Raw genomic sequence first — 25,475 nt, 5'->3', positions numbered from 1 at the left:
GAAGTTGAGCTCAGACAGTTGACCGAACTTAGTTTGATATGCAGGTAAATGACAGTACGGTTTTCCCTGGGAGGTTCTCCATCGTGCCATCTCTCCTTCCCTGGGAAGGAGACACGAGGATGGCTTTAGGGTGATGGCACCCTTTGAGCTGACAGCTCAGGCTGGCCCGGATGGGGGACCTGCCAGGAAGCTAACAGTCAGCGGGCCCTGGAAAATGGCCCCTGGGAAGCCCCTATCTGCAGAGCCAGCTGACCGGGGCTGGTTTTATTAACTATTCCAGAAAGTGACTCTAGTTTTCCATGCAACTCAGTGTACCATGTGATGGTGTAGTCTGGAAGTGTATCTGGAATGTATATAGTCTGGAGCAATCTGGACAAGGAAGTGTCTGGATTCGCAGGGGCTGCAATTTGCAGACTATAGACTGGCTATGTTCATAACATTGTAGCCTGCCCAACTCCTAAAAGGTGTAGATGGGGATGAACTTTGAGGAAATGTCTTCCTTCTACCAGAGACTGATTTCTTTGAGGCATGCATGTATAATTTGTGTATTTCACCAGAAGTGTCCCCAGGCAGCGTCATTCCTTAAGCTGCAAGCCTGACCCTGCATGATCTGATTCTTGACCTGGTCTCCAGCCTCGTGCTGTGTGTGCTGCCTGTTCCTGCCCCAGCCCCAGCCTCCTGGCCCTGCGCGCCCCTCCCCTCCCACGGCATATGCACATGCTGGTCCCCGCCTGGAACGTGGCCTCCCCCCTCCACCACCCTTTGCCTAGTTAGCCCCTCCATTCTCCAGTTCACAGCTCAAACGCCACTTGCTTCCTCTGGAAGCTTCGTTTGTAGTATATGCCCTTATGCTCTTAGAATGCTTCTTGTCATGATTTATGATTATGTGTTTTTATGGGTAAGCGATGAGCTTATTAATTTCTAATGCACAGCACCATAAACTTTATCTTTTAACATATCCTACCAGATAATATTGTCTAGTAGAGGGTTTCTCAGCATTAGCACTACTGACATGTGGAACTGGAGAATTCTTTGTTGTGGGGCTGTCCTCTGATTTGCAGGATGTTTAGCAGCACGCCCGGCCTAAATCCACTAGATGCCAGGAGTAACCCTCAGCTGGAACAGCCAGAATGTCTCCAGACACTGCCAGATGTCCCCTGGGGGGCGAAACAGCTCCTGGTTGAGAACCACTGACCCAGAACCAATGTTTGTAAGAAGCTTGAGATTTCAAAGGCAGGCTTCCTGAGACCCCTTTGCTGAAGCTCTGGTTTCTTTCTGGACCAGCCCCATCCAATAGAAATAAAATGTGAGCCACATATGCAGTTGTACATGTTCTAGTGGCTACATTAAAAATAAAAGAAAAAAAAATAGATGAAATGAATCTTAATCATATGTATTATGTAACCCAATATATCCCAGCTATTGTCATTTCGGCAGGTAATCAATGGAAAATCATCATTGAGATATTTTACATTCTTTTTTTTCCCCTACTAAGTCATCAAAATCTAGTGTACTTTTTTCTGAGATGGGATTACTCACATGTCTAGTGCTCGATAGCCACATGTGACCAGCATGTTAGGAGTGAGAGAGAAGACCTAAGCTCTCTGGGAGGGCCTGGCCTGCCCTGCCCCTCCCCGCCAGGTCGGTCACCAGGCTGTACCTCTACCCTTCAGCAAAGCCATGCACAGCCCTCCTTTGCCCTCTGGGACCGAGAGGTGACAGCCCATTCCAAGCGCCCCCGGAGGGGTCCTGCTGGCTCTGACCACTCTCCGAACGCCGGCATCCAAATGCCTACAGCATGCTAAAGAGACGAGTGTGTGCCTGTGAGCACACGGGAGCCTGGAAGGTCCCTGCCTCAAACACGCAAACACTGAGTGAGACACGCACTGTTTCCAAGCTCCCCAGGCAGAAGCTCCGCCCACCTCCACACCGCCTGTCCTGTCCTCGTGTTCCTTACTCACAAGGGAGGCTCAGCCCTCTACAAACACTGGCCACCTGAAAAGACACATCCTATTTTCTTAAGACACAGATGCTTTCATCTAAAATGACGCTTGCATTGGCCAAGAAACTGCCATCCAGGGAGAGGCTGTTCCTAGCCCCACAACTTGTCCTGAGTCCCCAGACCATTGTGCAGGGTCACATTCTGGGTGGGGTGCTAGCCCATCTCAGCGGGATCATCCCTGCAAGTCTCTACCAACTCCACTGGGATTTCCTGTTCATCTCTGGATCTGCTCCCCCAACACGGTCATCTCCAGGCCCTGTAGCTTCCTGGGAGCTCTCCCAGCAGGAGCCTCGGCCGGGGGAATTGCTTCTTGCAGCCCAGCTGTGGCAGCTCCTGCAGGCTCTGCAGAGCAGATGAACACATTGCCAGAAGGAGGACCCTGATGGAGACCTGTCTGTCTGGAGAAACCCGGGCATTGCCTTTCCTAATGAGGGCCACTTTTGTCTTGGCAGCTAGAGCAAATCTTGAGCAGTCAGTGTTTCCCTTCTAGGAAAGAAAGTTTTTCCGAAGTTGTCACCTGGTCACTTTGAGCAAGCCAGGGACTCTGTAAAACATGGAACGTGGGGGTGAAGCCTGCACCCCCACTGGGGTACTAAGCTGGCCATCGCCCTTTGGCAGTCTCAGGTCTGACCCCTACCCACCCCACGAGCCTCACTAGGAAGGGCTGTCAGTCACCAAGATGCCTCCAGAATGCCTGTCCCATCTGACCCCAGCGTGGCAGCCAGCTGAGTGTCCGCACACGTCTGCCAGCAGACGCACGCACACTGTGGCCAGATCCACCGCAGGAAGTTGGACTTACCCCTCCTGGCTTGCCTGATCTTTGGGCTCAGCATGTTCCTGCCGCCGCCTGGCCGGAGTCGCTGGGCCGATCATGCTGCCATCCACTTCCCTTTTCTCCTCTGCTCGCCCAGTTGACCCTCATGCCCCGCTCGGGCCCCCATGGCCGCTGGCGTCACCGGCAAGGCTCCCTCGGCCGCCTCTCCTGGCTCCGGACCGACGGCTTGCCTTGGACTACATAAACCTCAATGCATTATTTATCCATCTCAGAATTAATTCCCATCCGCACGAACCATTTAGAGGCTCAGTAACCACTGCTGATCAATTACCGGGCCAGGGCGGGACGGCCTGCCTGTCCCTCCGCCCGGCCCGGGCGCACGCGGCACAGTCCATCCCGGAGAGCCGAGCCGGAGGGAGGGACGGCGGGCGGATGCGAGAGGAGGGCGGGGCAGGCGGAGTCGGGTGGAGTGCGCGGTCCCAGCTGGTCCTACGGTCCTGGCGGGCGGGCGGGCTCCGGGCTCGGATCCGCCCTCTGCGAGGGGAGGGCCGGCTGGAAAAACCGAGAGACTGCAGGGAATGCGCCGCCTCTGGCCATCCAGGGCCCGCACGCCCTGCCAAGGTCCGGGAGTGGGGGAGGGGGCCGGAGGGGAGAGGGCTCTTGATCCCCTGCGGGCCAAGGACCCCTCCATCCAGGATCCGTCCACTGGGGGCCTGCTCTGCCCGATATTTCCTGCCAGGAGGGCCCCGGAGGCCGCCTATGAGCGCACAGTTCCAACTGTTGAAAGACAGGTGTGTCTTGGAAGGAACATATGGCCGCGGCAGTATTCAGAGCCCCACGGGATGCGGGTTAGGAATGTTACCTTTCTCTCCCGCCTTAATAAGGGGACAGGAATAAGAATGCGTGCGAAACACTTAGTTCAGGGCCTGCACATGGTAAGTACGATCTCAAAAGTGGGCACTGAGTGGAGGATCTCTGCTAACTGCCATGTTTCTGTTTAATACTAGCACAATTCTAAAGAGTGTACAGTGGGGATTTTGCGGGGGTTCAGCCTCAACAGGCTAAAAAAAATGCCTAAGAAATGCCATCACAGTAATAGTTCTCATGTATTAGGCACCTACTATGTGTCCTTGAGGCTTCTGCTTTATAGTCAGTATCTCACTTAATTCTCAAATTCCCTGATGCCGGGAAACCTTTATTATGGCTTTTCAGACGAAGAAAATAAGGCACAGAAATGTTAGCTATCTTAGCCACAGTCACACAGTCTTGTCAGGGCTGGGGCCTGAACCCAGGATGTCTCTCTAATACCCCAATTCCAGCCACTTCCTGTAAAGGTTCCTGGCTGGAGAGCCCTCAGTGATTTCACTGGATGGTGAGGACCAGCGTTTGTGGATCCTGAAATCACCACCATGTAACCCTGTTAGGCATTTGCGCCTGGAGCTGGGTTTTGGGGGGCCAGGGCACTGTGTGATCCTCTTAAGAGCTGGAAGATGAGGGAACTTGAACCTCTCTGCTTTGGACAATCACACTCCTACCCTAATTCTCATATTGCCCCTATGTCTGCTCACCCCCAACTGTCATACTGATGTGTAATCGACTCTAGCAGCTGGAAGGGGAAAAGGTCCAGAGGCTGGAGGTCCACTGGGAGTCCACTGCGAGTCCACTGCAGCAGTCCATGCTAGGGAGGACAGGATCTGGACGATGGGGAGGAGAGGAGGGTTAGAGAGATTAAGGACTCACCAGGATATAATGGGTTGAATGGCCAGGTTGCAGGGAGAGAGCAGAATCCCTGGAGACAAAGCTCTCTTACTCAGCATCAAGTCACTTATTCTGGCCCTCAGCCTCTCCTCAGAAGGGTTGAATAAGTATAAGTACGTTTGCTATAACGTTCAAGGCCTTTTATGGTGCTGTCAATGCCTTCCTCTGTGACCCATCTCTTGCTAATGCTACACACAACCAGATGCGCGCACAGCTCCTGCTCCTGGGTGCTCTGTTTCCTTCTCTTTGGAGTGAGTTTCAGCCACACAAGTCTGATCATTCTAAGCAAGTCTCCTGATTCTACCACAGAAGCCATGAAGCACTTCCTGAGGGCTCTCATCTGTGTCCCTCTGACTGCCCAGTGCCTCACCTGCATGCCCAGCCCTGAGCCTCAGGTGGAATCAGGCCAGGAACCCCATGAGATTTGCTTGATGGACAGATCCAAGACAGAATGACAGAATCTGCCTCCTGTTCTTTTTGGGCCAGGTAGAGGCCAGGTCAGGCTGGGGCAGAGGCCATCCAGTAGGAGAGGGGAGGACACAGAGCTGAAACATCTCATGTTGACATCAGGGTCACAAGGGGAGGGCCCGTGGCCAGTGCCAATGTCTTGAGCAATCATGAAAGCCTGTGAGTAATGCAGCCTGGGCCACTTCCTCTAAGCCAGAGGCAGGAAAAATGCCCTGAAGACTTAGTTTGGGTCCACTCACACTTGTTTTGGTTAAGAAACCACTCCCCGGGTGCTTTTCCTGTGCAGCTGTTTCCCCTGATGATATTTAGTGGCTGGGCTTACCCGCCTGCTTTTCCGGGGATCAGTGTTGGAACTGGACAAAACCACAGAGGTTCTGAGCGCAAACCCAGAAGTAAAGCTGGGAAAAGGGTAGGACCCTGTACTGGAGAATGGTGGGGGGTGCGGGAGCCGGGCAGGGGAGCCCTTTCTTTCTCTCTGCCCTCAGATCATGTTGCCAATACTTTGGATGAAGGGATCCAGGGGTTCCAGCTGGAAGGGACAGTAGCACCCCTTCCTTCCTGGAGTTTACAGACGCTGCACCACAAGGCCCTGGGAGCCCTCCCACTCCCTCTGAGGTCACCAGAAAGGTGGGGTGAGGGCAAGAACAGGGCATGGGGATCTGCTGAACATGATGGCCTCCTGCAGAAGCTTTTATTTGGAGGAACTGCCCCCACTCCTCTTACTTACAGGCAGGAATTGGAGGCCAAGGAGGGGAAATATGGGCCTCAACTAGAAGTAGAGACAGAGAGATGGCCCCTCTTTCCCACTGCCCTGCGCCTTCCCTCACAGCACTGCACCTCCCAGCAGTGGTCCTGGGTCTCCTTTTGTCAGTTCCCTGCTCTGCATCATTTTTTCATTTTCTAAGGGCTTCTCTGGGCCAGGCACCTGTAGGCTCTACAAGGTGAGTGGAGAGGATTGGGAGGCCAGAACTCTCCAGAAGGCATTTGCTGAAACATACACTTCTTGGTGGGATGGTCACCCATCAACATCATTGGCCCACAGCCAGGATGGCTTCAGATCAGTGGTTCTCAACCTTGGCTGTGCGTTGGGGAGCTCTGAAAACTGACTTTTCTGTCTCACCCCCATTGGCTCTGACTTAACTTGTCTGGAGTGGACATTGGTCATTGGGAGGTGTAAAAGTTCCTCTGGTGATCCATCATGCAGCTGGGGTGACAATTACAACTTTATTAGATAATTGCATGTCCGAGAGCCTGGGACCACCAGAAGCAGTCTTGGCTGGCTGTAGCCTCGCAGGAGGCTTCTTCTCAGGGAGGGGCACATTTACCAATCAGTCTTCTAGTTAGAAAGTAGAAAGGGGCCTCTGTCTCAAGGCTTAACATGAGACTGCTCCACTCCGCTCAGAGCCACAGGTACTGGTGTGTAGGCTGTGCACTGCACAAAGGTGTCCAGGGGAAGGGCTGGGTTTGGGCTTTGCTGGCAAAGCCATGTGTTCTAGCACGGTGAGAGGGACCCACTGCCAGGAGGGTGAGCCTTTCTCTAATTTACACCAAGATGTCTTATAGGTAGCAGAGCCCCACTCCCCTGTTCCAGAAGCTGCAGGGAGGACAGAGTGTGCTCTTCCAGAGGCAGAGGGGGAAAACACTGCTACCCTGAGTCTGAGATGCTTGCTCAGTGGTCACCAGCACCAGCGTCCCTTGACTCCCTGCTTATGGTACCCTCAGTTCCTGTTGCTAGGTGACTGAAGCCTCCAGCATACCACTTCTGTCCATCCCAGTGGTGTGCTGGACTGTCCACCTGTACTGAGATAGGAGGGAAGAGGGCAGAGCACAACCATTAAAAGAATGACATAGCCACTGAAGACACAACAGAAACTGGTTAGAACCTACTGAGCCCAAGATGGCGGAAGATTTGCCTTCCAGTAGACCTTGAGCCTCATTACACACTAATTGTAATACATCAGCGTACTAAATGACATACCTACAGACTCCATGACTGTTCTGAGGCTGGCCATAAAAGGCCAAAAAGTGGGTGGTGGCCAAGTTCTTGGAAATCCCCACCCCTTCGCCAAAGTAGTTAAAATAATCCTCCCACTTGTTAGCCTATGAAATTACCCAGCCCATAAAAACTAACAACCCCACAGCCCATGGCCTCTCACCTTCTGAGAGGGCATACACTCTGTCTATAGTGTGTAGCTCCCTGAATAAATTTACTTTTACTCTACTATGGCTCACTCATGAATTCTTTCCTGATGCACCTGAGACCTGGGACACGACCATCCTCCGGCATTCTCCATCCTCCTGCAACAGTACCAACCACCCTGAGATCAGATTGTTAAATTCTTAGGAATTCTAAAATTTTAACACAGACATCATTAGAAATTAAAGTGTGTAAACTTACAATTAAATAAATGATATTAAAAACAAAGGTAATAGATACTCAGTAGACATGACTCTGATTATTTACTACATTTTACTGCTGTCTACATTCTTAGGATTATTTCTCTCCATGATATCTGTATGGTGAAAACACTATTATGACAGTGATTTTTTTATGTCACCTTGACTGGGCCCCAGGGTGCCCAGACATTTGATCGAGTGTTATTCTGGGTGTGTCTGGGAGGGTGCTTCTGGACAAAATTACAATTTGAATCAGTAGACAGAATAAAGCAGGTTTCCCTCCCTGATGTAGGGGAGCAGCATCCAACCACGTGGGAGGCTGAGTGGAACAGAAAGGCGGACCCTCCCTTGTGTAGAGAAGGGAACTCTTCCTGCCTGAAGGCCTTGAGCTAGGGCATGGGGTTTTTTTCCTGCCTTTGGGTAGAACTGAAAATTGGTTTTTATCCTGGGTCTTTGGCCCGCGGGCCTTCGAACAAGAACTCCACCGGTTCTCCTGGGTCTCTGGCTGTCAACTGCAGATCTTGGGACTTCTCAGCCTCCATAGTTGTGTGAGCCAGTGCCTTGTTATAAATCTCTTGATAAATGCAGACAGTCCCTGGCTTACGATGGTTCAACTTCAAGATTTTTTTGACTTCATGATAGTGTAAAAGCGATACGCCTTCAGTAGAAACTGTCCTTCAAATTCTGAACTTTCAGCTTTTCCTGGGCTGGCCAGATGCTAGGAGATACTCCCTCATGATGCTGGGCAGCGGTGGTAACCCACGGCTCCCAGCTGGCTGTGCCACGGTGACCGATAACTTACAACGGATACCCTAGACCCACAGAACTTCTGTTTTTTCACTTTCAGTACAGTAGTTAACAAATTACATGAGATATTCAACAGTTTGTTATAAAATAGGCTTTGTGTTAGCTTTGTTGCCCAGCTGTTAAGTGCTCTGAGCACATTTAAGGTAGGCTAGGCTAAGCTATGATGTTCGGTAGGTTAGGTGTATTAAATTCATTTTTGACTTATGATGGGTTTATTGGGACATAACTCCTCTGTAAGTCAAGGAAGATATATATCTATATCAAGAGATTTATATATCCTTGATATATAATATATATATATATATTCTTGATATATATGTGTGATCTATGTGTATACGCACACACACACACTTATATCTTCTATTTGCTCTGTTTCTCTGGAGAACCCTAATTTAACTATATATTGGGATGTTACCACACATCTCTTCCCAACTCCTTGTTCAGTGATCCTGTTGGTATGCTGGTAGTTTGCAGTTGATGGTGGTGAGACTATTTACACCAAGAAAATCAACAAATGCTGCCCATTGTGGAAAGAAAATCAAAATGGAGTTGCCATTGCTAAGAGAGCTCTCTGAAATGGAGCCTGGGGGCCACGGAGGAAGCGTGACTTACGCATGTCTCAGCCTGGATGGAATCCGATCTTTTGACCAGAAATTGTACTAAGACATCCAGAACACCTGCTAGAAACTTGAGATACTTATCAGACCCTTACCCTAGAATAATTCCTGACAGCCTAGACCTTAAGGACAAATATTTCTTTTCCTTGTGGGTTTTGCCTTTATAAGCCCCTGACTCTTTCTTTTCCCTGAAACACCCCTTGGAATCTGTGTCTCCTGAATTACAATTTGTAAGATGCTCAAATGTAAAGCTCTTTGTTCTTTGCAGCCTTGATATTGATTACTGTTTGACATCATCAGGACTTAATTTTTTTTTCCCTTGCAGAGAGCCAGTTGTTAGGCATTTGCCAGCACTCCTCTGGTCATCCCTACCAGGCTGGCTCTGTGCGCCCTAGTCACTGTCAACTCCCCGCTCTGGGCAGAGAATGCTCGCTGTCCACCCAAATCTGTTCTCTCTTTCTTCTTGGGCACACCCAGATGCCTGAATGACTGCGTGAGCCCCCACTGTCAACCAGAAACATCTCAGACAGATGTGAGAAGTAGAACCATTATCCACTTGGTCCTCTTTGTCACTACAGCTGATCTTCCCACCAGATACACGCTCTACCTGCCCTTCTCAACTCCTAGACATTGATGCATCCTTTTGGACCCTGTTTCAGCATCACCTCCCTTCTCGGAGCCCCATGGTTAGAGTTGCACACCTTTAATAATCTCCCTCATCACCCACACCTGAGGCCACACAAACCTTCTGAAAGTCCTCCTGCCAGACCCCATTAAGATCTTACCCATAGTTTAGATAAATAAAATTTAAATTGCCCATATGTATTATGCATAATTTAAAAATTGACCCACAATTTAAATATTATAGCCTATAATTTAAATATAAACTAAAAACAAAACCTAGAGTATGATGACTTTAAAATACTCTTTCTAGATCTTTCCAATTGCAGAATTGTGTGGGATTCATCAAAGGTGAACTTTTCTCCCATTTTGGTGGCCTTGTCTTCCTGGGACTCGGCGCACAGCCTGGGTTTCACCTTTGGACACTTGGGTCCTGCAAGTTGCTGTGTCCCAGAGGGAAGAGGGCGGGGCCCCTCTCCTGGCCCTCAGTTGCTGGCCTCAGTCCTGTTGCCTTTGGCCTGAATTCTGTCTCTGTCCTTTGGCCCAATGCCTCCTCCAGATGTGTAGCTTGGCTTTTAATTTCAGTCGATGCACTTCAATCTATGGCACACCCTCCCATACATAGCCCAGGCCTCCAGAAGAGATCCAGAACCCTGAACTCTTACTTTTGGGGGGTCTTTCTTGCCCTGGGATCCTGGGCAGAGAGTCAGAAGGACAAAGATGCAGAACCCAGGGTTGGGCATTGGAAAACCGCCAGACACACTGGGCCAGCAAGAGGGTTCAGACCAGAATATGGAGGCTTTGCTTGGAAAGGCCCTTACTTGTGACCTCGAGCATGTTTCCTTAAGTTCTATAGCCTTGGTCAAGGGGGAGAGGAGACACAGGGGTACCGAGCTGGTTCAGATACTATAACTTTCAGTTTAAACCTCTACCGTGGCACTTGTCACATATCACCTTTAACTCCGCAACAGCTTATGTCCAGACAGCTGATGTCCGTGCAGGGGCAGATGCGAAGACGAGAGTTTCATTAGGGCTGAACACTTGCTCAGGAAAGGGGAGGAAGCAGGCGGGGGGCGGGAAGGGGGTGTACAGACCTGACAGTGGACCTGCCAGCCCACCTGGGAGCTCAGAGGCAGATGGGCCAGAGCGTGGTCTGGCTTTGGATGGAGGTGTTTAGGCCCCTGTACCACAGCTTTGCATGGTCATTGGCTGGAGGCCTTCTCGGAGGCAAGCATGACTTGGCCGCTACTGCCTTGAGAAGTCGTTGGCTGGGAGCCACCCAAGAAGAACACGAAGTTGGCTGGAAAGCCGGAAAGCCGGAAAGCCGAGGCTGACCCTCAAAGCGCTGACAGCTGGCGGTGTCAGCCAACCCTACTTTTGCAGCTGGGCCTTACCAGTCCTTTCCTGAAGGGGGCGCTGAGCAGCTCGGCTGTATGTACCTGACAGGTCCTGTGGACCTCGTAGGCCTCATTTTTTATGCTTCCGTAAATGCTGAGTTCAGACAAATTCTACTCACCTGAGACTCTCTGCTTCACTTGGGCAACTGTCTGGGCTCCCCATTTAGTTGGGCAGCTTTCAGATTAAGATTTTATTCAGCTGCAAAGTCTTCCTGTGGTTTCCTCAGAGCATGTGTAGAGCCAACAGTGGGACAGGCCATGCTGGAGCAGGTGGGGTCCCCTCAGGGCACTGTGGGAAGTGGCAGGAGGGACCCCCGCCAGCCGGGCCTGACACCCTGGGCCAGGCAGGGTCCCTTGCTGAGTTTCTGCTTCTGGCCGTCAGAGGCTAAGAAGAAAGAAGGAAGTGTGACCTCGCTAGCGGAGTTCTGGGTCCTGGGAACATGAGATACTGAGGTTCCAAGGAGCTGTCACCCTTTCTCTGCAGCAGTAAGGGGGGGACCCCATGGGGAGGGTGACTGCCAGCATTAAGCCTGTCCAGGAGCATCCTGTTCTCAACAGGGTCCAACAAAGAAGCAGATCTGAAATGATTTCCCCTCCCACAAAGAGTCAGGATTTTAGAAAATGATGAATCACCCCTTTGGTCAGTTTTACATTGTTGAAAAACAAATCTTCTCCCTCGTGAAAACACCTGCTTGTTGTGGAAAGTCAGGGATTGGAACAGATGGAAAGAATGGAAATTTCCCAGGCGCCTTCTCTCACAACTCACACCTCTCCCCAAAGTCAAGATTCTGCAAGAATCAAGTCAAGAGGTGGGACCAGCCTCTCCCCCTGGGCGTACCACCTCCATCTGCTCGTCCAATCATTTTCTTTGTGTTTACATCCTTAATCCTGCTCTCCTTCACTGGTTCTCTTCCCCAAGTTGACAAACACACTCAGGTCTCCCCTCCTTTCAAAATCACACTTCCCTTCACTTCATTTGTTATAGGGGAACAGGACTCATTTTGGGGCTTTATGATACCTGGCCCTTTCCTGTTTTGGACCAAGCCCCCAAGACCTCCCCCTTTGGGATGGCTTCCATCAGGAACAGGTCTGCACTGTCAGATGTGGTCATGTGAACTAGGCTCAGCCCATCAGATGCCCCTGCCTGTGTCTGATCTAAATTGAGAGTGTCATGAAAAGACTGAGAGATGGTTAGATGGACTTCCCAGCACTGGCAGCAGTGACAATGACCTGCTGTGGCCTTGGTGACTTCTAGCATGGCAGAGGTGTCCCGCAGGGATGTCCTGACCACGCCTTTCCTGCCAGAAGATGACCCTTGTACTTCTGGCTTTTAGGCCTTCTGGGGTCACCATCATTCTTGTCTGTTTTCCAAGCCTGGTTTTCCAGCTCCCAAAAGATTTTGTAAATATCTGGTATATTTCAAATACACTCCCTTTTCTGGCTTTAGCTGGCTTGGGTTGCCTTTCTGTGACTTGCAACCCACCAAATTCTAACTGATGCCCCCATCATGCCTCCCAGCCCATGTTTTCCCATTCCTCTTCTCTCTCACTTCCTCATCTTCCTAACTCAGCACAGATGGCGTGGTCTCCCACTTGTCCGTTCTCTCACAGATGGCATTTCCTTCATTTCCCCAATCATGCCACCAAGCTAAGCATTGTATGTCTCAGACTGGAAACCACAGGCCATCCTTCCAGGCCATGGCTCTTGTTTTCTACAGCCTCCTGTCCGACAGCATTCACAGCTCACCCAGAAGGTGCTGCTGGATGAGGCCCTCCCTCTCTGGCAAATGCTTCTTGCCTTCCAACCTTTATTTCATGCTCATCTGTTTCCCATCCAGCTCCTGTATGGGTGTGTACCCCCGACCTTGGTGAGGGGCTACTGCACACAAGCTGCCTTACTTCCTCCTGCAGTGCGACAACCTAGTTACAGGGCTCCGTGGAAAACTGTCAACCAACAATTCCATACTTGGCAAAACTATTCCTCAAAAATGAAGGCACAATTAACTCATTCTTAGATAAACACTAATTGAGACAGTTAATTGCTTGCAGACCTGTCCTACAACTACTGTTAAAGGGAGTCCTTCAGACTGAAGTGAAAGGACATGAGACAGTAACTCAAACCCACATGAAGAAATAAGAACAGCAGTAAAAGTAACTGTATAGATAAACATTAAAGATGATGTTAGCACATTTTTCTTCGTAACTTCTCTTTTTTTCTTATCCAATTTAAAAGATAATGTCAGAAAAAAATGATAAGTCTATGTTGATGAACGCATAGTGTATAAAGATATAATAAGTGATGATGAAGATATATAAAAGTTTTTGTTCAACAGATGAATGGATAAAGAAGATATGATATATAGACAATGGAATACTTCTCAGCCATAAAAAGAATGAAACTTTGCCATTTGCAACAACAAATGGACTTGGAGGGCATCATGCCAAGTGAAATAAACCAGACTGAGAAAGACAAATACTGTCTGATATCACTTATAGCGTGGAATCTAAAAAAATACAACAAATTAGTGAATATAACAAAAAGGAAATAGACTCACAGATATAGAGAATAAACTGGTGGTTACTGGTGGGGAGAGAGAAAGGGGGAAGGGCAGTATAGGGGTAGAGGATTAAGAGGTACAAACTATTATGTATAAAATAAGCTACAAGGACATATTATACAACATAGAGAATACAGTCAATATTTCATAATAACTATAAACGGAGTATAACCTTTACAAATTGTGAATCACTATATTGTATACCTGTAACTCATATATTACACATCAACTATACTTCAATAAAAAGTAAAATAAAATAAAAACATTTTGTATACTGTTTGTATTAATCCAAACTAGATTAAAAAGGCAATCACTAAGGAAATAACCCCCAAAATGTACAGAAATAGAAACAACAAGGTGCTTGAAAGAGTATGACAGAAAATATTCATTTAACACAAAAGATGTCTGTAACTGAGGATGTGAGGAACAAATAATATGAAAAAAAGAAAAAAATAGCAGGATTAAGTCCTTTCTCATCAGCAAGTACATTAAATATAAATGAATTAAACTCTTCAACTAAAAGGCATAAGTGGGTAGAATTGATTTTTTAAAAATCCAACAATACGCTCTCTAAAGCATGTTAACTTTAGATTCAAAGACACAAATAGGTTGAAAGTGAAAGGACTGAAAAAAGATATTCTACGTGACAGTAATCAAAAGAGAGTTGGAGTGGCAATACTGAAATCAGACAAAATGGACTTTAAGACAAAAGTTATTACCAAAAAGAAAGGAATACACACACACACACACACACACACACACACACACAAAGGATCAATCTATCAAGGTGTAACAATTATAAACATGTATTTGGCTAACAGTAGAGTTTCAAAGTCCATGAAGCAAAAATAGATTCAAGGGAGAAATAGACAATGCAACAATAGTAATTGATGACTTCAATATCCCATTTTCAACAATGGATAGAATAGCAACAAAGAAATAGAGGACTTGACCAGCACTATAAACCAACTAGACCTAACACACATCTATAGAACACTTCACACAACAACAGCAAAATACATATTCTTCTCAAGAGCACAGGAAAAACATCCCTGGATAGACCACATGTTAGGCCACAAAGCAGGTCTCAAGAGATTTAAAAGGATATCTGTTCTCATCACCTCTAGTCAACATTGTATTGGAGGATGTAGCCAGAGCAATTAGGTAAGAAAAAAACAATAAAGGCAGGGCCTGTTGCATTCAATTCTGGGTCCACTCCTGGGACTGGGTGTGAAAGAGAGCAGGGACCAAGGAACTGTGCAGGGTGCTGTTCTGTCCCTAGGTAAGGCAATGGTGGGTAGCTCTGGCCTGTGCCCACGGCAGCCTCTCTTTTCTAAATTTTCAATTTTGAATTTCAGTCTCCATTGATATCCCAAGGGATTTATGAAGATCCCAACCTGATAATTTTGGGCACAGACTGAGGGCCCCTGGGTGGGGCTTGGCATTTTAGGCCCTGCCAACAGTACACCTGGCTGAAGAAGCACAGGGTTGGGGGTTACTCTGATTAACAAGCCATAGGGTCTGGCCGTGGGGCTGGCTCAGCCTGGAAAAAGGGGCACCTTTGTCTTTTGCAGAAGGGCACTGTCTAGACTCAAGACTTGGCATTGCACTGTGAGTTGCCTGAACAATCAGTCCCAAGGCAGAGGCTTGAACATAGAACCCTGGGGCTCAGAGAAAGGGGGGCAATGGCCAGAGGTGGCAGCATGGAGACTGACATGGGGCCTATTTCTCTTCTTTGCAGTGGGCTCATGAATCAGGCCTCACGGGTCCCAAGGTGCCTGACCAGCCACCTCTGTTCAGGATGGGCCTGCCTTCCCAGCCCTGCACACACACAGTCTCAGAACCAGACCTGACATGGTGAGGAGCACACTGTGCCCAGTGGCAACATCCCCCTTTCTGCAGTTGTTGCCATCACTACTATTCTATCAGTTACCTTTTTCTAAGCACCTACCATGCGTCAGACTCCATTATCATGGTTCACATGCATCACCACCCAAAGGTGGTCTATCAGTTCCTGTCTTAAGAGGAAAGTGAGGCTCAGAGGTGGTGCATGATGTGTACCACATCATCAGACACCAGGGGCTAAGCTGGTGCCTCAAACCCAGCATTCCAGGGTATATAACACCAAATGGTCCCCATCCATTTCCATAGCAAGGACATAGGCACAGGTGTGTACCATATGGTACCTGCATGATAGACTTTCCATCCTTCACCTCCAAGGCTCCCAAACTACCAAAAGGCCCAGAAATCTGCTTTCAAGGCATTAGGTTTCTCCTGTTGACCCCTGATGGCAAATTTAAAGGATAAGAATTTTTTGAAAGTTGTCAGGTCATGGCCTCAGTAACGTATGTTAAAGCACATTCATACCCAAGAGGGTTTCATCACAAAATGGTCCTAAACCCTTTCCCATTCTCTCACAGCCCATTGGAGTTAACTTCTTTGGTGCAGATAGGACATAGGAACAATAAGGACTTGTCTTGCAGGGAGGGGACAAAGCTTGCCTTCCCATCAATCAACCCAGAGAGCTCAAGCAGAAAGAGGAACACCATCCTTGATAGGCAGCTATGGACCAACGACAAGGTGGCTGCTACCATGCCTAAGTGGGTCGTGCAAGGCAGCCCCTTATCTTGCAGATGCATTATCTTGCAGAGAAAGGTGCATCACAGCCTTGTTTTTAATGACCTACAGTACACTCTGCTGTGCCACCCAGATGCCCCTAGGACTCTAGGGTCTAGTCCCCAGCTGCTGACACGCAACCCACCACCTCTGCCTCTGCTGGAGATTTCCTCACCAAAGGTACATTCCCTTCCTGGGGGCAGCCGCCATTGATGGCTGGTCACTGTGGGAGTATAAAGGCCTGGCTTCTTGCCCCAACTTAGCTCAGCCCTAGAAGCCCACCCCAGCCTCAGCTGAGTGTGGAACCTACTGAGGTCACTGTTGTGCCTGCATTGCAGTCCAACTTCTCCCCCTGCTCTATCCTGCTTCCTGACCCCCTACTGGTGTTACTCCCTGATAACCTTACTCCACACTGACCTCCATCTCAGAGTCAGCTTCTCAGGGGACCCAATCTTCAACAGAGCTAAAGGCCAGTCTGTGGGGTATTTTGAAACGATCGGTAGTATAGTGATAAAGTGGACATTATACAGCTTTAAGAGCTGATTGTTAAACTATATGCATGTTTCAATTCCACTTGTGTCTTTAACAAAAGGAAAGATGAATATATGTGTCAAAACTTTTTGGAGGTAACAGCAGTTATTGCTGCAGAGTAGGGATGGAAGTTTGGAGTCACCTGCTTCTGCATTACGCTTTTCTATGCTGTTTGAATTCTTTCGGTAAGCACGCACTGACTTCTACGGTGAAAATCCAAAGGATGGATCCAGTAGTTGAGGGGTTGAAAAGCAGTGAAATGTAGAATTGGGGGTATTAGAGAGAGGAACATGTGCAGTGGTTGGGCAAGCCCTATCCAGCTGTAAGGTGACCAAAATCCGAGTTTACTTGAGATTATCCTAGTTTAAGCATTAGAAGTCCTGCATCCTGAGGAACCCTTCAGTACTAGAATAGAATCAAGAGTTCAGAAATAGACACACATATTTATGGTCAACTGATTTTAAATAAGGATGTCAAGACAATTCAATGGGGGAAAGAACAGTCCTTTCAACAAATGATGCTGAGAGAACTCAGTATCTCCATGCAAAAGAATGAAGTTGGACCCCTCCCCTCATACAATTAAAACATGTAACAAAGACTTAAATATAAGCACCAAGCTATAAATTCATAGAAGAAAACATAGTCATAAGTAAGAAAAAAATTAGACAAACTGGCTGTAATTAAAATGAAAAATGTTTATACTTCAAAATCAAGAAAATAAAAAGACAACCTGCTGAATGGGGGAAAATTTGTGCAAACCTTACTTCTATTAAGTCACTTGTATCTAGAATATAGCAAAAACTCATACAACTTAAAAATAAAAATGTGTTTTGCAAATATTTTTGCCCAGTTCATGGTTTAACTTAAAAAGTTAAAAAGTTAAGAAGTTTTGAATTCTAATAAAGTTTTTTTTTTAAACATGGATCACTTTTTTGGTGTTGTATCTGAAAACTAACTTAAGGTTACCTATATTTTCTCCTGTGTTTTCTTCTGTAAATTTTGTATCTTGTGTTTTATGTTTAGGTTTATTATCCATTTTGAATTAATTTTTACAAAACATATAAAGTCTGTATCAGTGCTCTCTCTTTTTTTTTTGAGTATGGACATACAGACGTTCCTGCAACAGCTGTTAAAAGCACTATCCTTTCTCCAGAATTACCTTTCCTTCTTTGTCAAAGATCAGTTGACTATATTTGTGTGGGTCTATTTTTGGGCTTTCTATGAGATTCCATTCGCCTATGTCTATCCTCTTGCCAGTAGAGCACTGTCTTGGTTACTGTAACTTTAAAATAATTAAATTGAATTTAGGCAGTGTGATTCTTCCAACTATGTTATTCTTCAGTTCCTCCTTGGCCGCTTTGATCATTTGCCTTTCCACGTAAACTTTAGAATCAATGTGCTGATACCTATAAAATAGCTGGCCAGGATTTTGATTGACATTGTGCTGTATTTATAGATCAAGCTGAGAACTGATACCTTAACAATGTTGAATCTTCCAATCCATGAACACAGAAAATTTCTTCATTTATTTAGATCCTCTTCAATTTCTTTCACCAGTCTTGTAGCTTTCTATATGTAGATCCTGTACAAATTTTGTTAGATCTTTATGTTATATTTAACTTTTCATGTTAATGCAAATGGCATTGTGTTTTTATTTTCAAATTCTGCTGGTTCATTTTAAACAGGTATGAGGGAGAACAACTGATTTTTGTACATGAAGCTTGTATCCTGTGACCTTGCTATAATTGCTTATTAGTTCTAGGAGGTTTTTTTGGTTTTTGGTTTTTGGTTTGTATTGTTTTTGCAGATGATTTGTGATTTTCTGCATAGACAATCCTGTGACCTGTGAACAAAGTCAGTTTTATTTCTTCCTTCCCAACCCGTATAACTTTTATTTCCTTTTCTTATCTTATTGCATTAGCTAGAACTTCCAGTACTTCCAGGAGTGGTTAGAGGGAACATCCTTGCCTTGTTCCCAATATAGCGAGAAAATATCCAGTTTCTCATCAAGTATGATGCTAGCCGAAGTTTTTTTTCTTTTTTTTTGAGATATTCCTCATCAAGTTGAGGATGTCCTCCTCTTTTTCTAGTTTGCTGAGAGTATTTATCATGAAGAGGTGTTGCATTTGTCATATGTTTTTTCTATATCAATTCATTTGATCAAATGATTTTCCTTCTTTAGCCTATTGATGTGGTGGGTATTTCTTTTAATGTTCAACCAGTCTTGCACATTTGCAACAAACCCCACTTGGGTGTGTTATACAGTTCTTTTCATACATTTTTGGGTTAATTTTGCTAATATTTTCTTGAGGGTTTTTGCATCTATATTCATAGGAGATATCTGTCTGTAGCTTTACTTTCTTATCTTTATCCAGTTGGGCATTAGGGTAATGCTAGCCTCACAGAATGAGTCAGGAAGTGTTCCTTCTACTTCTACTTTCTGGATGAGATTGTAGAGAATTGATATCATTTCGTTCTTAAGTGGTTTGTTAAAATACACCAGTGAAACTATTTGGGCCTGGTGCTTTCTATTTTGGAAAATTATCACTTATTGATTGAATCTCTTTAGCAGTGATAGGCTTATTCAAATTATCTATTTCTTTTTGGCATACTGGTTATAATTATTTTAAAATTTTGTGGTTCCCCTAGGTTTGCAATATATGTATTTACAGCTAATCTAAGTCCACACTCAAATAACACTGTACTACTGTTTCACAGTTAGTGCAGGTTCCTTATAAACAGAGCATTCCCACTTCCTCTCTCCTGTTCCTTATACCATTGCTGTTACTGGGTTCAGCTGTCTACACACCATAGTCACTCAATACATTGTTACTCTTATTATTTTGTGCAGTTATTATTAGATCAATTAAGAATAAGAAAAAGATTTTACTTTATCTTCATTTATTCCTTCTCTGAATATTCTATGTAGATCAGTTTCTGACCTATATCATTTTCTTTTTCTCTGAAAAGCTTCTTTTTAACATTTTGCAGAGAACAAGTCTACTAGTGATAAATACTCTTGGTTTTTATTTGTTTGAGAAAGTCCTTATTTAGCCTTCACTTCTGAAGAATAATTTCACTAGATACAGAATCCTCTATTGGTGGGGATCTTTTTCAACGTTTTAAGTATTTCACTCCACACTCTTCTCCCTTACATATATCTGATGAGAAGTCTAATGTAATTCTTATCCTTGTTCCTTAAACCTACCCCCAGCTTCTTTCAAGATTTTCTCTTTGTCTTTTGGTTTGTTTTGCAGTTTGAATAGGATATGCCTAATATGTATATAATTTTATTCTACTTGGTGTTCTCTGAGCTTCCTGGATCTGTGGTTTGTTGATTGCCATTGCCTGGAGTTGGCCAAACCAGTTTAGAGTCCAGCTATCAAGTTTGAGGGCACATAGTTCTCTGTAAGGCCAACCTCATTTCTGACACCAACTGCAAGTCTGAAGGTGTTCCCCCAAACCACCCTCAGGTTCAGTAATTTGCCGGAGGGACTCATAAAACTCACTGAAAGCCATTACATTCATAGCTATGGTTTATTATGGGGGGGGGGGAATCAAAGTAAAATCAACCAAGGAATAGATGAATAGGGAATAGTCTGGGAGGATTCCAAACACACAGCTTCCCTTGCTCTCTCTCTCGTGGAGTCAGGACATGTTGCACAGCGAGCATCAATGTGTGACAATACACAGAATATTGCCAACCAGGAAGCTTGCCAGAACCTCAGTTTTCAGAATTTTTCTTTGGGCTCCATTATATAACACAGGCAGGAGTAACTGTCCACCTGGTTGATCTCAGCCTCTAGGCTGACTGATACCACATGCCCCAAAGCACCCACCTTGAATCACATATTAGCCTTTCTAGCATAGGTAGCCTCTACCCTAAGACTATCAGGTGTAGTTAGCGACACTTTAAGATCTGGTGTAGCCAATCCTTGCCCTAAATGAAGACATTCCTTTCAGGAATGACAGTGATTACCTCCCAGAAACCAAAGGCAAAGGCTAGCCCTCTTTTTGGGCAAGCTTAAATTCTCTACTACACCATCATCAATTTTGGAAAATTCTGGGCATTACTATAAATATTTCTTCTGCTCCTTTCTTCCCCTTCTGGTATTCCAATTATGTGCTTATTACACCTGAAATGATCTCACCATTCTTGGATATTCTGTCTGCTTTTTTATTCTTTTTTCTTTGCATTTCAGTTTGAATTTTCTATTGACATATCTTCAAGCTCACTGACTATTTTCTTAGCTGTATCCAGTCTACTGATGAGCCCATCAAACGCATTCTTCATTTCTGTTGCAGTGTTTTTTATTTCTAGCATTTCTTTTTCCTTCTTTCTTCGAGTTTCCACCTCTCAGCTTACATTGGCCATCTGTCCCTTCATGTTGTCTACTTTTTCTATTAGAGTCTTTAATATACTAATCCTAGTTATTCTAAATTTTCTATCTCATAATTCCAAAATCTCTGCCATATCTTGGCTGTTATTTTCTGAATTCCCCTATGTCTGTAGATTTGGAGTGGTGGTTTGCTCTGTGACCTCAATTCCCCTATGGGTCTAACAAGTGATTTTAAGTTCGTTTAGCTGTTTCCTTGTTGTAAGGGTGGGATTGACAACTTCTAAGCTTTGTATGCATCAAAGATAAAACCAGAAGCCTGGGTCTTTAAATGTTAAAAGCTGTTGCATAATGACTATTCTTTTTCAAACAACTCCTACTACACCTCCACTTCTTAATCTCTGATTTACCTCCCAGAGGCCCATGACCCACATGGAAGACTTCAGAGAACAGCTTCCTTTAGATCCCACCATTAGATGATAACAAGTGATGAATGTGAACTCCAGGAAGCAGGGATTTTTATCAGTTTTGTTACCTACTGCATCCCCAGTGCCTAGAACAGCACCTGGCACAATACATGTGTGCTGAGTGACAAATTAATTATCAACACTTCATTAGGGAACCGCTGAGCAAAATTTCCAGGCTGGTCCAGTTGTAATGGCCCTAGCTGACTCTCATCTCTATGATGGTCTACCTTCCTCTGGGACCTTCATTTGACTGGTTATGGGGTTTTTATTCCCTGAACACTGGAGAAGTAAGACTGCGTGCCTGGTTCCAAATACAGGGTCCCTGTGTCTGTACATAAAAACTCCATCAAGCACAAATCCATTACTCTACTTTCTTTTCAAAAAAATTTCCAAAAGCAGTAGTTCACAGTCAGAGTAGGATCGAGTAGTCTTTCTAAAAGGGAATTTCTATTCATTCAGGGACTACCCTATGCCCTTTCCTGAACTCTCTCTCTATTTTTTTTTTATTATATATGTAATTCTTCTAACAGTTCTGTGAGATATGGCCTATCATGCTTTCCTTTTCATAGTAAGGAACTCCAGTGGAGAGATTGTAATACCAGAATAAGACCACAGAGTAAGTAAGTGGTGAAACTAGGATTCACCCCCAGGCCTGGCTTTTTCTAAAGACTATGCCTATCTTTTCAAAACTGACAAAATGTTGCCAGTAGCAGGGTGGAGGACTGACTTTCCTTGTTCACTGGAAAGTTAACAGAGACTGGACTGTGACATGATGCTAAGAGGAAGAGGGAGCAGAGTTCTGGGTACAGGAGAGAAAACAGTTTCTTAATTGAACAGGGGCTGAGCTGGTCTTCAGGAGGCACTGACTCTTAGATGGCATTTAGGGCAGGTATCTGAAAGTCAGTGCCATGGACACCTATATCCCCATGTTAATCCTCACCTTCCACCCAGGCCACTAGGATGTTGACTCTTCCCACCCTTGTTGCTATGGTAACTGGCTGGCAGTCTTACCTGCTAGCATCGAACATGTTGAGAGAAGCCCATTGGTATCATGAACCCAGTCATACGGTAGGAAGTCGGATGAGTACACATTCCAGATTGGGTGGGGGAACTCGATGGCTATGTGGCCAAGGGCTGCAACTGATGTAGATGTGCGGCTAAGAGTGAGCAGTAGAGATGGGGCAGCTCAGGTCTGGGTTGAGTCCTGCCTCTGCTGCTCAGCACCTGTGTGCCCTTGGGAGTCAATACATTTCCTGAGTCTCAGCTTCCTTATCTGGCCAACAGGGAGAGCTGCTCCACCCCCACAGAGCCGGGGCAGCAGTAAATGAGACGGCAGGAGGGTACAGAAGAACTGTGAGCCCTCACTGTGGTTTGCCATTTCGCAACCACTCCCAGGCTCAAGTCATTTCTCCCAGATGTGCAGGAACAGAAATCAGTGTAAGAAACTGGTTCCCTAAGGAAAGCCCCTGATTCAGCCCCTATTTGGTTCAGTTGTTGGGGGTGAGTGAGTCTGGGCTTCCGCTTGGCTCTCGGAGGGCAGTGTGTCTGGCAGAGCTTCTGTCTAGACAGTGGCTGAGGGCTCTGCCAGCCTCTCCCCAGCCTCTTTGCTCCTGGGGCACAGTTGCCTCATTATTTCTTAGGGCCCAGGAAAGCACGAGGGCTCTCCCCTGCTGTCATGGCTGAACAGCACCCCCCGCCTCCACCCCCAACAGACTTCATACATTGAAGTCCTAACCCCCAGTACGTCAGAATGTGACTGGATTTGGACATGAGGTCTTTAAAGAGGTGTTTAAGTTATGAGAAGAAATTATGATGGGTCCTAATCCAATATCACTTGTGTCCTCATAAGAAGAAGAGATTAAGATGCAGACATGCCTAGAGAAAAGACCATGTGAAAACACAGGGAGCAGGCGGCCACCTGCAAGCCAAGGAAAGAGGCCTCAGAAGAAACCAACCAGACTGACACCTTGATCATAGATTTTAACCCTCCAGAATTATCTGAAAATCAATTCCCGTTATTTAAGCCACCCAGCCTGGGCTACTTTGTTACAGCAGCCTGAGCAGACTAACACACCTGCCCTTCCTCCTCACTGGGAGTAAGAGAATTCCAGCTCCACGGGGGCCCTTGGAGGCAGGGACTCCTCTGGGACCACCAGGAGGTGGGACACTTCATCTTGTTTCTGCCGCCTCGGAGTCTCACTGCTCCCAGCCCCATTTCTGCATCTCTGCACTGAGGGCCCCAGGACCCCAATTCCATGTTTCCCAGGCTCTCCGGTTCACACACTCTCCTCAGCTGGGAAAGAGAGAGATCTCAGGGGTGATAGGCTGTAGCTAGTAGCACAACTTCGGGTGTCCCATGTCCCACCCCCATGACTAGCTCCAATTTCAGTCACAGGTGTGATAGAGAGTTCCCCCTCATGGACACTCCCAGCTTCTGGGGACTTCTCTGAAGCCAAAGGGAACCCATTGTCCCTGTGCAAATGAACGAAGCCCAGAAGTGCTGTGCCTCCGCACCCCTGGGGGCAGCCTTCAGCTGAGGGAGCAGGATCATTCTCCAGCCTCCATCCTTCCGGGACCTCCTGGGAAGCACTGCACCCCTCTTCTCCGGAACTCAGTCTGGGGCTGACAGTGGCGACCTTGAGGATGACCTTGACACCCGCCTTCCCTCCTTGCATGTCTCACTCTCCTCACCCCCTCATCCCTGGTTCCTGGCATCATCTCCCAAATAAACTGCCTGCCCCCAAGCCCTTCTCTTTGGCTCCGCTTTTGGGATTTGGACAGAGCTTCACCACTTCCCAGCTGGGGAGCAGGATGGAAGATTCCACTTCCCTCTTCTACAAAATGGGAACATGACTATCTCACGGGCTGATTATGGGAGTTGAATGAGATCGCCGTGCTGAAGTGGGTGGTGAACCGTGTGAGGTGATCTCAAAGCTATTATTTGTTACTATTTCTAGTTTGGTGGCAGCATGGGTCCTTCCTCCATCCTTCCTTCATTGCTCTTTCATCTAAAAACAGAAGAGAAAAGCCCCACCTTCATCTCATTTCCTAGGGGCTCCGTATTCCCAGGCGCAGGTGAACATCCTTGGGGAGGGATGGATGCTAAGGGGTGGACACGGTCCCTCCCCTTCCCCTCCTCCCCCAAATGACATCAGTGTTTATCTCTGGGCTTCTCTAAAGACAGCTGGCTGAGAGCACGCTGCGTGGAGACACTGGGGTGGCCGGGTCTTTCCAGCCTAGCCTGCGTTGGTGCTGTCTCTGTGCCGGGGTGTCACAGGCTGGGCTTGGTGCTTGTGCAGGGAGCCTGGGGAGGGGCCGGATGGGAATGCCTTGTCTTGTAACTGTGAAGTGTCTTGTTTGACTAACTGATGGTGATGTGATAACCATACTAGGGATTTCGGGAAGAAGAGAAGATAAAAGACACAGAGGAGCAGGCCTGCCATGAGCAGGGCCCCACCACAGCCAGAGAAACTCCAGACCAATGTCGGCAAGAAAAAGAGACCATAGAGGACCTTGTGTTGGAGCTTGTTGTTGGCTATCGAGGCAGAGGCTGTAGGAATAACGTTGATTATTTAAATGATGGTGATGATATAATTTATTACACGGCATTCGTTGATATTCTGCACAGTGTTGCTAGAGGAACTTAGAGGTTTTATCAGGAACATAATGATGATGTTCTGTGCCTCGCTATAAATCAGCACCCCAAATTTATCAACAGAGTGGCAACTGGCCAAGGAGGCGATTCAGTAGACATGTCAGTTACAGCTCCTTCTATCCCCAGCTGGGATGCAATGAACAAGCTGACCTTATCTACACGAAGATGCTACCATTAGCAAAGGGAGTGCATTCAGTCAGTTTCCGTGCTACTGGTAAACTCTTGCTGTCTATGGAACTAGACCCAGAACATACTATTGCCACTTGGAGATGGTAGGAAGGTGCCGAGATTGCCAGCAGAGCTGGTCACCACCAATGCATTTTTGTGACAGAATGCCCACCAGATTCAGATTCCCAGTCTGTCTCTGTGGCAATAAAACTTGCGAAGTTCTGGACACTGGCAGGAGGAATTCTTCTTAGCAAAAAAGGCCTACTGAGCACCCTGGAGGATGCCCAGATGCAGACGATACT

At 46.6% G+C, this 25,475-nt stretch overlaps 1 protein-coding gene across 5 annotated transcripts in view; it reads right to left on the bottom strand.

Moving 5' to 3' along the window:
- Positions 1-25,475, bottom strand: part of ARHGAP22 (Rho GTPase activating protein 22) — a 179,612-nt gene that overhangs the window by 140,513 nt on the left and 13,624 nt on the right. The window contains exon 1 of one of the 5 annotated variants that reach the window (XM_064487950.1): positions 2,802-3,309. The exons of the other annotated variants lie outside the window; for them this stretch is intronic. Coding sequence (XP_064344020.1) covers positions 2,802-2,835 — 34 coding nt within the window. The 5' untranslated portion in view covers positions 2,836-3,309. Of the gene's footprint in view, positions 1-2,801; positions 3,310-25,475 lie in introns of those variants that run through there. 5 annotated transcript variants of the gene reach the window in all.

Source organism: Camelus dromedarius, chromosome 8 (assembly GCF_036321535.1).
Source record: "Camelus dromedarius isolate mCamDro1 chromosome 8, mCamDro1.pat, whole genome shotgun sequence".
NCBI lineage: Eukaryota > Metazoa > Chordata > Mammalia > Artiodactyla > Camelidae > Camelus > Camelus dromedarius.
The sequence above is the reverse complement of the archived record's forward strand: the minus strand, read 5'-3'. Positions and strand labels throughout refer to the sequence as shown.